Source organism: Mercenaria mercenaria, chromosome 8, assembly GCF_021730395.1.
Source record: "Mercenaria mercenaria strain notata chromosome 8, MADL_Memer_1, whole genome shotgun sequence".
Taxonomy (NCBI): Eukaryota; Metazoa; Mollusca; class Bivalvia; order Venerida; family Veneridae; genus Mercenaria; species Mercenaria mercenaria.
Window position 1 is genome coordinate 28,183,882 of NC_069368.1, and position 16,041 is coordinate 28,199,922.

Sequence of the window (16,041 nt, forward strand, 5' to 3'; positions counted from 1 at the left end):
ACAGTTTAGGAAGCTAAATTGTTCATTAATCTGGTGGACTGGGGGTAGTTGGGTGGCTTGGGAGGGGGAGTCAGTATGATGGGTGTAGAGGTCCTCACTACGTTAAATTATGTAATATTCAATGTCACAAAATGCATAAAAGTGTGTCTGTTAATAATTATAATAAATGTATTTTTAATTGTCAGAATTAAATTGTCTTTTAATGCTTAGTAAAATTAATTTTAATATGAAAATTATTGTCATGGCAACATTAGTTCTCTTACAAACCTTTATTTGGGAAAGGCATGGGTATGCTTAAATGAAACTATTCAGAATAATACATCACATCACGCTTTTAAGAAAAGCAAATGTATAAAAATCTAAGTAAAAGATTGAGTAAAAGATTAAGTAAAACTTTAACATATAATTAAAGGTATAGTTTCTAATGGAAGACTGTCAACATGTGTGCCATGTCGCTGTTTAATAAATGGCGTTTTTGATGTCACATGCGTTGAGCTGAATCACGGGTAAGGTGTAGCCTCTTTAAAATCTGTATATCTCTAAATACTAAAGACTTCAAATTTCAATAAAATATCCTTCGAATTTCATTTTATCCCTGCCTAATTTAAATTTGATACCGTTGCATCCGCACTGAACGCTTCGTAATTCTTGCTGCCCTGACACATACGCCTAAGTAATAAATAGGCAAACTCATCAGCACGCGTATTTTGACATTATTCATATAAGTGTATGTTAATGCATGATATTTTAAGAGACTGACATTTAGTAAGTTGAAGCAATGCTAAAGTAACAAAGTGTTTAGATAGACGTTTGGATTGTTGGATTGTTTGGAGTTTGCATGAACACAGATGGATATATCGTTACATATACCAGTACTATTCTGCTTCTTGAAGATTTCTATAGCTGGTAAGTATACACAAAATTATTAAACGACTGATAATTATATATATTTAATATATATTTACATTCATCGTTCATTTTGTATGGAAAGAATAAAAAAGTGTTTACTTTCGTTTATCACATGTTCGACGTCGCGGAAGTGAAATAAAGCCATTACATAAATTTGATAATACACTAGTGTAATAAAACTTTGACGTCGACGTCGTTTAAAGTATATCGGAGAGGTTGGTTAAATTGACTGGTTTATGATAGTTAAAGAAAGTAGAATTTTTTTATGTTTCGGTAGGAAAAGCCAACATGTGATAAAAGGAATATTCCATTTGTGACTTTCCACATTGAATTTATTAAACTCGTTGAATAAAATTGATAAAATGCTCGGCAGAGCCTCGCGTTTTATTATTTTATTCAACTTGTTTAATAAATTCAACATGAAAAGATACTCATGTAATATCCGCTAGATACAGAGAGTAAAAGACGGCTTTTTCCGCGAGATTGCACGCGCAACTTGACGTCATTAAAAAGAAAGCAGAGAATTTCGTTCAAAATTCGACGACAAAATTTTAAAAGAACAGTAAACAATAGCTTATGAATACTGCTTTTTCTAAGGGTAAAGATCAAAACTGAATCGACACGACTGTATGACTTTTCACAGGATATAGCGATAAAAATAAAAACAAGGAGCTGCATTTTCATCGGACGGCAAATTAGAATTTAACGTTGGCGAGTTTGTTGTTTTTTTGTTGTTTTTTTTCGTTGTTGTTGTTTTTGTTTTTTGGCTGTTCTATTTAGATATTGAAAAGATTGATCTCCTGACATCTATTTTTGATTTCTGATAGTCATGGAAAATAGACCATTTATTCCTGTGGCAAGGTACCATAAAATGTAAATAGTTATAAGAATTGAATGCTATTTTTGGGACTTCTTGTAAATCATCTCAGAGTCGTTAGCGCGATTACTTGACTTTAGTTAGTGTTATATTTCCTGTCTATATCCAACATTTGATTGAATGAGTGGAAGCAAAAATAACTTAAAAACTTATTTCTAATGTCATGAAATAAATCATTTACTAAATGGTTTCATTCGGTAAATTAATTTACACTTTATCTCTTGATTTTAAAAAGTCACCGAAATGGCCGCCATCGATTAATGGCAAATCAATAGAATTATCATGAATTAATTTGACGAAATACGAGAGAAAATGAAATGAATTTATGAACAAGAAAGAAACACGCACATTTCAAGCTATGATGAGTTAGTGTTACGGAATTCGAATAAGCGATTCGGCTTTGTGTCCATGGTGCGTTTTCATATTCATTCTGATGCTGTCTTTTCATTTAGTCTTTAAGATATATTCTGTTGTTGAACGTTTCAGCAACATAAAGCACGATTTCAAGTATTTCGTCTAATACAGTGTGCAAGTCGCCGAAAACCGCATTTCATTTGCTCTGTTCAATGTTTTATGGACTTCGAATTATATTCCTTACGCATAATACAATGTTTTTGTTGTTGTCCATCTAATTGCGTGTTTCATTATTTTGATTTTCTTCCGGTTTAGTCAGAGAAAAAAGAAAGACAAATATCTATGATCATCATGATAATAAGTAAGTTTTTATATAGTTTGATAACCCGACAGTTGTGCTTGTTTTAGCAAGGAGGAAATGGAAGGACGCCACATTATATATTTACACTGAAGTTGAAAATTAAAAAAGTGAAACTAGTTTTATTTTATACGATACACTAAATAAGATACATTTAATGTCCTTCGCAAGTAATGATATGTAATCAGCCGAATTTAATTGGTTTGGTATTTTATTTGACAGCAGAGGGTCCTAATCCGGCTATAGACGCTCTAGATGCAAATGTAACGGTAATAGAAGGCGATACAGCCATCTTACCATGTTCTGTGGAAAACCTGGGTGAATATAAGGTAAATTTACAACACCACAATGCAAATACCATGGGGACAAAATGTGAAACAGCCATATAAGTTTCCGTACAAGATTTTCCTGTTGTAAAAGCAAGTCGTCGGCCCGTTAATTATTTAAGAGCAGTGGGTTTTGGTTATGATCTCAGGACAAAGAAAATGTTATACATCAAAGCATTTAGTCAGCCATAAAGTAAACACTTCTGCAAATAACAACTATTACAATTTATAACTTGATTTTTGACTTCGTGTTACATGACTTTATTTCCTTGTGTTTTCAGCAGTTTTCCTGTAAGTTCCTTTGCTCTATGTTGAATTACTTCAAACGGTCGATGTAAATACACTAACCATAAAATACTCAGAAAGAAAGAAAAGTATTTCTTAGAAAATCTAGCTAGATTTAGATTTGACTTTTTAACTTTTTGTGACTTGTAATGATAATTAATATCAAAACCCAAAATACATATAACGTTATATATGTACCATCGGTCCATTCCGCAAATAGTCACACTTTTCATTCGAAATAGTCTTTGTGTTAACTTCCATAGATATGCTGGTTCTTGAGCTTTCAAATAGCTTGCACAGAAAGCATCGTAAACAATCATACCAACTGCATTTTTAAAGCTTTGGTCTTAAACAAAAGTCCTTGACATAATACCGAACCACCGCGGCAAACCGGGACATGTCTTTGAAGTTTGGTCCATTGTATTAGATAGAAGTGAACTGCGTCGAAAGTGTATTTTTTATGAAAGCATAACGCCAGAGGATAAACTGCTCTTGATTTCATCTGAACTTAAGAGTTAGGTACATGTTTCAGAGAAAAAAAGTTTGAAAATCTCCAGATCATAGAAAGAAAGCATTGTTTTACGTGAAATTTAAACAACACATAAAACATGTTTATTATCATACAAAACCGTTGTCTATTTACTCATATATGTTTTGAATTCCGGAAAGGAACTGCATGAAAGCGTAACACTTCTAGACAGTTCAGCGCCCTTAAAGACTCACCATTTTCTTTTGAAAAAAAATATGCTGTTACATGTCTTCGCTTTGATGCATTTGCAACAATGTACAGATAACTCTAAGTAAACATCGTTTTTGACAATTATTTAAGAAATAATAGATCTATATCTCATTTAGTGATTTGTCGCTGAATAAATTATTGTTTGGAGTTCAGATGCGAAGGAATGATATCACGAAGGCTCAGCCCGAGTGATATAATAATACGCATCTGTACGACAAACAATGATTTTATTCAAGAGCAAATCACTAAATGAGATAGATATATTATTTCGATTCTATCACGTTACCAGCGACTTTAAAGTACATCCTTGACGGCATTCATTAAATATTTGCCCGTTTTCAATCGGTTTCTTTTCCAGTGCGACGCTATGCAATTTGACGCCATGACGTAATGATTGTGACGTCAGAACAGTGAATTGTTATATAATAATTCACTATTTTCAGTCTTCTTTGTTTAGTAGGAAAATGAATCGGATCGTGTTAGAATTACATTTATTATTTTTACAAATGGCATTCTTTGTTAAATAGGGAAAACTCATTTAGATTTTTTTAAGTATTCAATTATATGGGACAGAACAGTAAAACATGTATTGGACAGATAAGTTGTTTGTCAAAATATTGTTCATTTACTAATAAATTCTGCTGTTTTGTGATATACTGCTAAAATTTAAAGTTCGTGAAATATCTTGATTGTATTTTCATTGATGACTCTATTAATTTCCAGGTGGCGTGGTTAACTCATCTTTCACGTCTGATATCTGTAAATGGAAATCTGATCACGGATGATCCACGTTTCAGTCTGGAGCAACCGAACACTGGGGACTGGAACTTACACATCGAGAATACAACATATACCGATCTTGGGCAATATTTTTGTCGGGTTAATACCGACCCTATCACTTCGAAAACTGTGAACCTAGCAGTTCTAGGTAATTTTGATATATGTTAAGAATCCTTTTTCATCTTTTATTCATGTATGGGAACATAGCGTAGACGTCCGTATACTATGTTTACAGAGACGTATAGATCTATATTTTGTTTAACTGATTTCGCAAGTCATATTGCAACATCAAGTTATGACAATAATAATCTTCGACGAAAGTAAAGTACTCCATGTTCTCATGAACGCCACACTTTTTCAATTTGATTTAAAGCTACTAACAAAGCAACAATTAGGATTGGAAAATTTAACGTTTCGATGGGAAATGCCATTTTTCCAAGAATACGGTTTTTTTCATGGGAAAGTAGATTTCCCATTGGAAAGAAATGTTGTAAATTTTCCGTGGAAAAGTGAATTTCCTAACGGAAATAGATCTACATATTTCTTAAAATGATAAATTATTATTTTTTATACTTACTCTACACCGGTACATCATAACATGTGTTTGAGAAAGGTCAGCTTTTTTAAAGATTTACCCATGGGAATCCCTTCCCATATTTTGACAATGGGAAGAATTTCTTAGAGTAATCATACCCCATGTGAAATATTTCCACCGGGAAGATTTTTAAATTATTCCCATGGGAAGTATTTCATATTGGAGTCATTGCCCATGGGAAATATTTCCGCTGGGAAAGAATTCCGATTGGAATATTTCGTATAGAAATAAGTCATGTATATTATTTCCCGAAGGAAAATATTCTATAAGAAACTGAATATACTTTACTAATTGTGATTTTACTTGTTTTTTACAAGGCGAAAACACATTTTTGAGCACGAAATAGACATTATTAAAGGCATTTTTAAAAAATCAGGAAGACCGGAGACCTATCTAATATTGATCATTTGGTTTGTTAGTTACCCTTCACTCATTTGCATGGATAGTCACTGACACCCTATAATTGAATTGTTTAATCGACAACTTTTTTTTTTGCCTAGAACGACATGAAAATTTACTGACCCTCCACAGAAATATAGAAGGTCACCACGTGACCAACTTTCATCCAATGAAAATGTAGGAATCTTATGGGAGATTAAACAAAGGTGTATCAAAAAAATCCATTTACAAATTAGGTAGATCAAACCTGACTAGCTACAAAGTATGCACATTTGCATATTTTCCAGGGATATAAGCGTCAAAGTTATATTAAGTCCAGATTCATATTTGAAAATATGACCAATTGCTGTCTATGTAAGCCTAAAATGTTTATTGGTTGTGTTCTTTAGGTTTGAAATAGTGCACATTTAATACACCATACGTGTCTCTACACAGTACAAATACATTGTGTATCTACTACCACTAACGGCCTTGAAGTTGTTTTTAAAATGACTGTTATAAATCCGAGGGCTGATTCAGGAAAAAATGTTGCACCATTCAAAGCGCAGTAACTCATCGATTTATTATTACAGAAATTATATCCAAGATGTAAGCCAATTCAGTTATGATTACTTGTGTAAATATCATTTTTTGGGTTGTGCCGTTTTAAATATATAGAACGTAAAGTTCACCCCTGGCGACATTTCACCACACGTAAAAATTGCGTTTCCTTCGTGAAAATAATACACAAACAAAGACAGTCACCAGCTGACATCAAAACATTTGTTATGATGAATAGTTACATCTTTAAGCAGTTTGACTTGAAAACTGTAGGCGCACACAGATTAAAGTTCTTCGAGTAGTGCTTAGGCTTGTTGTTTCTTAATGAAAAACATATCAATTTATATTTACGTATGTGTTAACAAAACGAACTTAGTTTATAAAAATCCTGCATGATAACTCGAATGATAACATGTTTGATACATGTAATTATGATTTTTCTTCATTAAAATGTTTCAATACAGGAAATATTTTTGTATAACATTACAGTATGCCCTTACCTTCTATCATTGACAACTTTTTTCAGTTGAACGATACATGGGAGCCATAACAAGTAGTATGCGGAAGTAGTACAAGTATATTTTGTGATGTTGTATTCATTTGATGACGATAATCAGTATCTAAATCAGTATCTAAAAAACTACTTTAGTGAAACGTGGACAAACACGAAGGGTATCTTTAAAAACTGTAATTTTATATCTTTTTCTGTTGTAGTACCAGCAGCGATAAAACACGAATTATCAAGCAGAAATACATTTTTAAGGGAAGGAGAAACTCTTGTTCTAATCTGCAATGTCACGGGCGTTCCTAAACCAATAGTCACGTGGTACAAGCTCAATTCAGGGGACAAACAAAGTGCGTATAGGTCCCATTATTCATTGTGTTGTTAAGTTTTGCTTGTGTTTGGTCCCAATCATAAGTTTGTTTTACATTAATTCAGGAAGACTTATTGTACATACATGTGTATATTCAGGGAGATTTTTATTGAAAAAAAGACGAATGCAATTCAGTACCAAGAAAGCAGTTCGGGTTAGCGGAATGTCCGATTTTAAGGGCTTTTTATTATTATTTATCATTTGGAAAAAATAATTCATGTACTAGCCCTGAGTTATTGACAAATAGTTTTATCTCAATGATCTATTTTTAGGCTACAGACACGCAATATCATACCCTGATTGGACAGTTTATGATCTATTTTTTAAACTTCTAGAAATGGTTATAATGCATCGCTTTTAATGATAATTGATTGAGAGCTTACCAAAGAAGCATGGCGAGTGTAACATTTGTTTTTTGGGGGAAAAAATGTTTGTAGAGCAGCTATCAAGTTGACGAGTATGCGTTTGGGCTGTGACTAAAAACAGAGCTGGTGCGCCCGTGATATATTACAGACTCCAGTATATACCGAATTAACTTAATTCGAACGAAAATTATCTAAAATGTATATATTTTATAACCATGGTTATACTAACCCTTACGTTTAGTCAGTATATTATGCATATTATACACTAAATGCGTGCGGACATGCAAAAAAATGCGTATTGATAACCATTCCGGACATGCGCAGAACGGCTGCATCAGCTCTGTAATGAGAAACGTCGATGCGTTTGCCAGCAAATTGAGCATGCGCGTTTGTGTATTACAGAACTGAATCGTTCAGGAGAAGTGCTGATCATTCCCAATGTGACAAGGTTAGATGGTGGAACATACGAATGTGCAGCATTCAATGGTGTTTCAGTAAGAAAGCAAATCAGTGTATCTATCGAATGTAAGTAGACAGACTGTTCTTTGTGTATTTTCTAAAAATTCTTCCTATGTATCTTACACCAGTTTGAAAGTTTTATTGCAGTTTTATCCTTAGATTGTGTGTCTTAATCGTTAATGGTATGAGGTAACGTCCTATTTGAAATAACATATGACAACCAGTTGAAAATGCAGAATGGTTGCCATTGAAGACGACAGATAAAATTGCAGAGAAATAAGTCGCCCTGTATTGAAACACCGTTCATAACAGACTCACTTTAATAAAACAGATGAAATAGATATTTTTACACTCATATGTGTAGTAGCAACGGTTGATTTTGCTTGGAATCTATGCTGATAAAGTAACCACTTGTTGTTTACAGTTGCCCCGAAGGTTACACTTCTATCAAAAAGAATTGGTCAGTTTGTCGGTAGGGAAACCATTCTAGATTGCCAGATCATTGCCAACCCACAGCCGGACATGTACTGGCTTAAGGGTAACAGTAACTTAGAATCGCTTGACAAGGACAAGTATCAGGTGATTCATGAAATTTTATTTTTCGGCGATAGTTATTTAATTTTCCACTGATAGTTTAGCAGTGTAACAGAGTAGTTCAGAAATAAACATGTAGAATACCATAACAAGTATAACAGGTCACCGTTCTCAAACTCATATATATGTAGACTGTTACATTTTACTCGTAATAAGTCCTCAGTGTAACAGACAACTTATAAAACTCATTTTCAGATTATTACATTTTTACTGGTAATGGATCACCAATGTAATGGCGACATTCATTTGCAAAATATTAAATTTTTACAGGTAATAGATCACCAATGTAACAATGATGTTCTCAAAGTCATTTGCAGGATCTGACATTTTTGCAACGATGTTCTCAACTTCATTCTAAGAATATTACAGTATAAAACAAAACAGATCACCAATGTAACAGCATTGTTTTCAAACTCTTTGCAGAATATTACATTTTATACATAATTGGCTATCAATGTAACAGCAAGTTTCATAAAATCATTTGGCGATTTTTCATGTTTAAAATATGAAACATGCCCGAGTAATTTTCAATCCCTGGCGACTAAAATATCTTACTTTTTAGGTCGAACTGTACAGTAGCAATATCGACACCTCTGTTAAAACACTCAGTTTGAGACTAACCGATCTGCAGCAAGATGACTTCGGGGAGTATACATGCTACGCCAAAAATTCGATTGGTAAAGGTTTCGATTCCGTGGTTGTATATGGTAGGTATTCATGCTACACCTAGAATGAATTTGCAAATATGTAATTTCATCATACTGGGATAATATTTAAATTATGCACTTACATGCAAGACCATTGATTCCTCTGCCTAGTCAAAGGCAGAGTATAATTACGTGGATATCAAAAATAAGAAAAAAAGAAAAGCAGTATTTCATACTATAGTAACTGCACAAGCTTTTAACCACCGGTATTTTGTAGATTATGCAATTCATTTCACCACAACAATATCTCCAAGAGCAACGAAGACAACGACGAATCTGTCTGAAGCCTCGAGTGTACAAGTCAGCAACAAGAATTCTGCAGGTACATTTTTTACTAGAAAATGTTCATAAGCGCTCGTTTGAATGCATATAGTGCGTATTTATTCCACCATCAATGTTGTTTTTCTCATATGATGGGACAGTGGAAAATTTTTCAGACTGGGTGTCCCAATTGAGATTTTAAATTTAGAGTCCGGTATTTGATGTTTTTCATACTCTATATCTGTGATGAGCAAGTCTTTATATCAAGTATGTTCATAACACAAATCTTCGGCGGGCATTCTAACTTGCTCTTTCTTTACCTAAGCGTACTTTTGCTGGACTTGTGATTCATTGTTTTGTATCTTTACCACATAACGTAACAGTAACAAAAAAAAAAAACAGTAAGAAAAATTTGAAAGCTCATTTCTCATGGCATGATATTGCTCGTTTTCTCTGTCATTCCTTTCTCTATTTCTGGAGTTTTAATTAGTAGTTGACTAAATACTGCTTAAACTAAGTCCTATTGCGCAATACATCAACACACATCTATGAAAGCATTTTTATATGAGTAAATGCCATGTTTAGTCTGTATTACTGTCTTTTCAGGAATGTTTGTCGAAGTTTCAAGCGGGAATAATTATGGAATGACCGTCTTATGTGCCTTAACCTTTTCCTGGATTGTTTCTAATGTAGTCTAGCAGTATACTTCAGAACAAAGAATTTTCATCGCAATGCTAAGAGTGGCAATATTACAAGTTGAAGTTTAAAGTTAAAAAAACGAAAATGAATGTTTTCTATACTGCCTGAACTAAAAAAAAAATGTTTTCAATTCCCATCAGGATTTTTTGGAATCTGCTGTTATTGTTATTTACAACATGTTATAAAAAACCATCTGTGAACATGTATCTCTGATTATAAAGACCACTGTTGTGGCTTCCTATTTGAACCTTTGCAGCTTATAAATACACCTTTGTCTCTCCTAAGGCGATCATTATAAACAGGATCAACTGTACATTGTACAAGTGTTTATTTCTCATAATGTTGCTGATATCATTGTCATATATCGGTAACATAATTTGAGATGTTATACCATTAGCTGCCATTTAGAATTGACGAGTGCAGTCAAATCAGTTTTAAAGACCACCTCCGAATAAAAGCCAATACATCCAAACCTGGCCATAAGGAACACAGTTTTCTCTTCCCGTTTGACTGTAAATAGTGTACATTACCTGTCTTTAGAGACCACGTGTCGAAAACAACATTTTTTTTAAATTCTTTATAGAGGTTTTTGGAGGTTTGACTATATGTAAATAATTACTGTAGATCAGGTTTCGCTTCAGACAAACTCGCTCCAGACAAACTCGCTTAAAATTCAGTACTTTTGGAGATAATAGTGCTTATTACTCAGAGCATATACCACCCTGTCTGAGAAAATAAATTGATGGCCAATATTATCCAGTTTATAACATAATTTAAATTAACCCCCGCCAAAAACGTGAAGGGTATAAGTGTAGTGGTGGTCTCCATCTGTCCGTTCTTAGCACCTCTATCTAGAGCATCACTCTTAAACTATTAACAGGATTTTATTACAACAGAGGCCATTGTAAAATGCAGTGTACAGTTACAATAACTCTACCTTGTTCCCATTTTGACTGATCTCCCTTTATTCAGATAAATTGTCAAGGATATAACTATTCAATTGATGGAATTTATTCAAACTGCCTACAAAGATGAAAGACATTGCGGGAAAGTGCAGTGTACAATAACTACAAGGCTACCTTGCTTACTTTTTGATTATCTCCCTTTATTTAATATTTCACAAATATAGTCCGAAGCATAACTCCATAAGTGTTAAGAGTATCTGTTAAAAGTTAGTCAAGTTGCAGATGATAGACGAATTGTAGTGTACAAGAACCATAACTCTACTTTGCTTACTTTTTTAATTACCTGCGTTAACTATATTTACAGGTATTTACACGAGCGTGATGAAAATTAGTTAAAGGCATTGCTAGTGAAATAACTATGCTAGTGTATGAACTACATCTCTTGCATGCATAATGAGTACATTAGTACCTGATAACACCCCTAAAAGCAATCTGTATAAATTTCACAATCTCCTTTCGGCCACATTTTAAATGAAATATTTGCTTTTGCGGGGCAATAGCTAGTGCTCAACTTGGCTCTAAGTCTTGTTCAGAACTATCATTTTATTTATCATCATGACTTTTGTAATCACCCGCGTCTTTACTTGTGTAATCACAACCATCATCACTTGTGTATCACTTGTGTAATCACAACCATCATCACATGTGTATCACTTGTGTAATCACAACCATCATCACTTGTGTATCACATGTTAATCACAACCTTCATCACTTGTGTAATCACAACCACCATCACTTCTGTAATCACAACCATCATCACTTGTTTATCACTTGTTAATCACAACGAACATCATTTGTGTAATCACAGCCATCCTCACTTGTGTATCACATGTGTAATCACCATCACTCGTGTAATCACAACCATCATCACGTGTGTAATCACAACCATCATCACTTGTGTAATCACAACCATCATCACTTGTGTAAACACAACCATCATCACGTGTGTAATCACAAACATCATCACTCGTGTAATCACTTGCGTCATCTGTTGTTGTTTTTTATCATTTTGCTATTCAATGACTTTTGAATAATACTAGTATTGAGATAATTGACAATGAGAGAAAACAATGTGTGCAACAAAAATAGATGAGTCATGTATATTTATCTCTTCGGTTTTTTAATTGATCATGTTGATTTTATTCATAATTCTGTGTGCAGATATAATACAGTATGCATGGAACTGGAAATTGAATAAAACTTCATATACTGAAAGATTTGTAATACATTTATTGTAATATATCTACAATAATTACCGAATGACATCCCTCCTCCGGATATTCATTCGTATCGTGTATAATATTATGCAAATAAACGGCATACTTCCTATGACCAGTATATAATATATGTGCGATATACATAATTTTACTTTTCAGGTTAAATACGTATATTACACGTGACATGCTAAAGAACAAGGGAAGCTGATATTGGAACGTGTCTGTATCTTTCGCAAATTGCCATATTTTGCTGGAGTCATACACATAGGATATCCGTTAGTCGCTTGAAATAACTTAGATGAACTCACGTTTAAACTCTTTTGTATCATCATGACTCTCATTGTTTTTTTTTTACTCTCCTTTGTACTCTAACATTGCACGGTTGCTAATTTTGTTCTGGAAAGTGTTGTTAGACATCTTTTTGTTCAGCGTCAAGATATGGATATTTGGTCCTCGGGCAATATTAGGCTGGTCATTTTAACTTTTGGGGTTGAACTAATTCCAACATAAACTTTCTGGTGTGGAATAAGTAGTAGTAAGGAAATGTCTGTGTGTGTGTTTAGGTATAACGTCTTTCTAACAGGTATCTACTTTTAGTAATGAGCACAATGTCCAACTTTATAGTGCTGCCTCACTGGAATATCACGCCGTAGACACGTGACATGATAGCCCACCCAGTCACATTATACTGACAGCGGGCTGACCAGTCCTAGCACTATCTCTTAAGACTGAAGCTACTAGTACTATTTTTACGTCTTTTGTATGACGCGGCCAGGGATCGAACCCATGACCTCCCGTACTCGAAGCGGGCGCTCTGCCACTAGGCTACCAACTTGAAGGCGGTATGTAAGGAAATGAAACACAGACAAAAAGTCGCCAAAAGTATCATGGCACATTTTTTAGACATTGCATCTGGAATTTTGAAGTAACGTCTTTTTCATATTGTGACCGTTACTGTATACCATTTATGTATGTTGTATTGCCCACTATACTAAGGCATAAATGTCTGCTTTGAATATCAGAAAAGAAAAAAAAAACAGAAATAACAAATATTTTAAAATTTCTGGCTACGTTTAGTATTTATCATCTTTGTCAAAAAGCGCTGGATGTCAAAACTCAGAACATACTTAGGTGTCGAAATTCAGAACATAGAATTTCTAACACATGTATTATATTTCTAGAACAAAGTCATCGGCATTAAATAGTTAAAGGGGATTGAACACCAAAGATGTTTATTTCAAAGTCAGAAACAAGAAAAAAATCATAGGGGATTCGTAAAACAAAAATTAATTCATCATGTTACTGCAGATGGGTGGGGTACTTGATAACATCAATATTTGCTCAAAATTCGTAAATAGTTCCTACATCATTTATTTATAAAATGCTTCAAGGACTGCTTTATGATGTAATGCATGCATATGAATAAAGAAATATACTTTTATTTTGTTTAATTAAACTCACTTTAGATAAATTTGCAAGACTTTGTTTAGTTAAAATCTAAAGGAAGCTGTCCTTTAATATCACCTGACTTTCAGAGTTTGGCTTAGATTTCTTTTTAGTATTTTTTCTGTATTGCATAAGGAACTAAACATTATGAATCATTGTTCTGTCATTATTTTCAGTAATATAACCGGCCGAAATATATACGTCTTTATATCGTAGGCAATGAAATGGGTCCTGCCTTTAAGGTGACTATGGTATAGACCAACCGACTATGTTGAATGTCCTTTGTCAAAACTGCAATGCTGGTGAATACTTAGTAATAGGATTGTTTCTTTAAGGTTTAACAACTTTTTTTCAACAGCATTTCAGTTATATAACTACAGGCAGATAACCTAACCAGTGTTCCTGGATTCTGTTCCAGTGCAAACCAGTTCTCCATAAGTAACTGCTAGTCTCCGAACACGAATCAGACTGATGTCGAGGACACAATTTCTTTTATCAAATCGTCAAGGAGAACCTACGCCTAACCCGAGGACCAAACTCATGACCCCGCGATCCATAGATCTGCACTCCCAATTGAGCTAATTGGGCGGGTGAACCATATGTATTAATAGTTCGGTACCAATTATATTCAAATGGCTAAACAATCAGACAAATCACTCAATGTTACTCACCAATCTATTAGAACAGAACTAATAATGTTCTATTTTGACCAGGTGACGCAACAAGACGAGAGAAAAAAGCAACATTTGAAGGCAGGATTTTAAGTTTTCTGGAGAGGAGGGCTGAAGAGACAAAGAGGCTTAAGAGTAAACTTGAAATTACATCTCGACATTAATTTCTGACACTTTTTCATAGATCTAAAGCTACATATACTAGGCTTATCTCCAGGCTTGAATCTAGAAGTGTTGCATATGTAATGGTAAATGTTCCGAGTTCCTTCCGAAAAAAAGCCTTTTAAATTATTTCAGACAAAAGAATCTGTGCATTAAAAGTTGAAAAGTACACACTTTGTATCTGGATATTTGGAGTACAGGTATAGGAAAGGGGGGTTGGAATCCTCTAAGAAATTTTGAAATTCTTTAATATAAGTGGTGCAATTCAAAGGCATTCTAGAAACATCTGAGCAAATCAGGTCAAAGTACAGTCTGCTCCTCACCCCCCCCCCCCCCCCCCCCACCCACCCGCACACAATATCATGAAGTTCTGTAAGATAAGTAGAGAAATTTTAAGTTATTTAAGCTCGTCGTGACGACAGTCACAAGAGTTATCATACAAGCGCTATTGCGATACTCCTGGCGTCGGCATCGGCGTCGTGTGAGGACATCTCTGAAGGCATGTTGCCATTCAATGAAACTTATGGAACCATAGAAAGGAGGCATATTTATATTTTGAATGTCTTTCAAAATCTCACAATTTATTTAAAGCTGCTCGCCCGCACAAAAGTTTACGGATTCACCGCACTATATGGTTATGTAGAAAAAAAGTAAAGCGTTGCAAACGGTTTATTATTTTTCAATATAGCTATATAGTGCTGTGAATCCGTAAATTTGTTTTCATCAGCCATTTTCTCAAAACACTACGTAGATTTTCGCTTATTTTGTTGATTATACCTTTTCATTTTATATTCTTGTTACACAAAAATGTTGCTTTTGAGAAATTTAATTTTTTCGACCAAACTGAGGGCGAGCAGCTTTAAACCGCATTTCACGACACTTGCCTATAATGGAATAAAAATTTCGACAGCTTGAAATCGGAGAAAGTATGCGTGCAATAAGCATAGATCTTTGTCAGCTTAAATATGTTTAATATATCGTTATTTTGAAAAGATGACTGCATGCATGAATCCTCCCTATAAAAAAGCTTACATGCAGAGATAAGGCAGAGATCAATTTTCCGTGTCCTTGAGACACTCTTTGTGTTTCGTTAGAATTTCTTTACATTACTAGCCATCACCGCCTTTCCCTCTCACACACACACACACACACACACACACACACACCTATAACCTCCGCCTTAGCCAAGATTCTGTTTTTACTGCGAACTTGTGTTGTTTTTTTTCCATTCTCTACAAGAGATGATACGCGTACGTAAGCTTAGCTATATGGTGTACCATTTGGCGTGCGTGTTTGTGCGTGTATTTCAAAATACACGTGCACGTATAAAATATGCGAGGGGATTTGTGAACCGAACGAGTGTAGCGAGCGAAGTTGTCAAGTCACCTCACATGTCTAAAAACACCATGTTCCGAGAATGATAACTGACTTAAATACATGCTCCATTGTTGTTTTAAA

The 16,041-nt window shown here is 34.2% G+C and overlaps 1 protein-coding gene across 2 annotated transcripts; it reads left to right on the forward strand.

Annotated features, from left to right (window-relative positions):
* Positions 1 to 748: 748 nt before the first annotated feature.
* LOC123566660 (opioid-binding protein/cell adhesion molecule homolog) lies at positions 749 to 10,768 on the forward strand. 2 transcript variants are annotated; one of them, XM_045360955.2, is made up of 9 exons: positions 749 to 906; positions 2,721 to 2,827; positions 4,572 to 4,776; positions 6,877 to 7,017; positions 7,805 to 7,927; positions 8,286 to 8,440; positions 9,018 to 9,162; positions 9,380 to 9,484; positions 10,030 to 10,768. In XM_045360955.2, exons 1-9 carry the CDS (start codon positions 849 to 851, stop codon positions 10,119 to 10,121), a joined length of 1,131 nt encoding a protein of 376 aa, XP_045216890.2. In that variant the 5' UTR covers positions 749 to 848; the 3' UTR covers positions 10,122 to 10,768. The 2 variants fall into 2 exon arrangements, with proteins under 2 accessions (XP_045216890.2, XP_045216891.2); XM_045360956.2 differs by lacking the exon at positions 749 to 906 and adding an exon at positions 1,471 to 1,507.
* The last annotated feature ends 5,273 nt before the right edge of the window (positions 10,769 to 16,041 follow it).

Coding starts and splice junctions, on each gene's coding strand:
- LOC123566660 (XM_045360955.2), top strand. CDS start 849: ATGGATATATCGTTACATATACCAGTACTATTCTGCTTCTTGAAGATT. Junction 907..2,720: donor CTTGAAGATTTCTATAGCTG/GTAAGTATACAC, acceptor TTTATTTGACAG/CAGAGGGTCCTAATCCGGCT. Junction 7,018..7,804: donor CAATTCAGGGGACAAACAAA/GTGCGTATAGGT, acceptor TGTGTATTACAG/AACTGAATCGTTCAGGAGAA.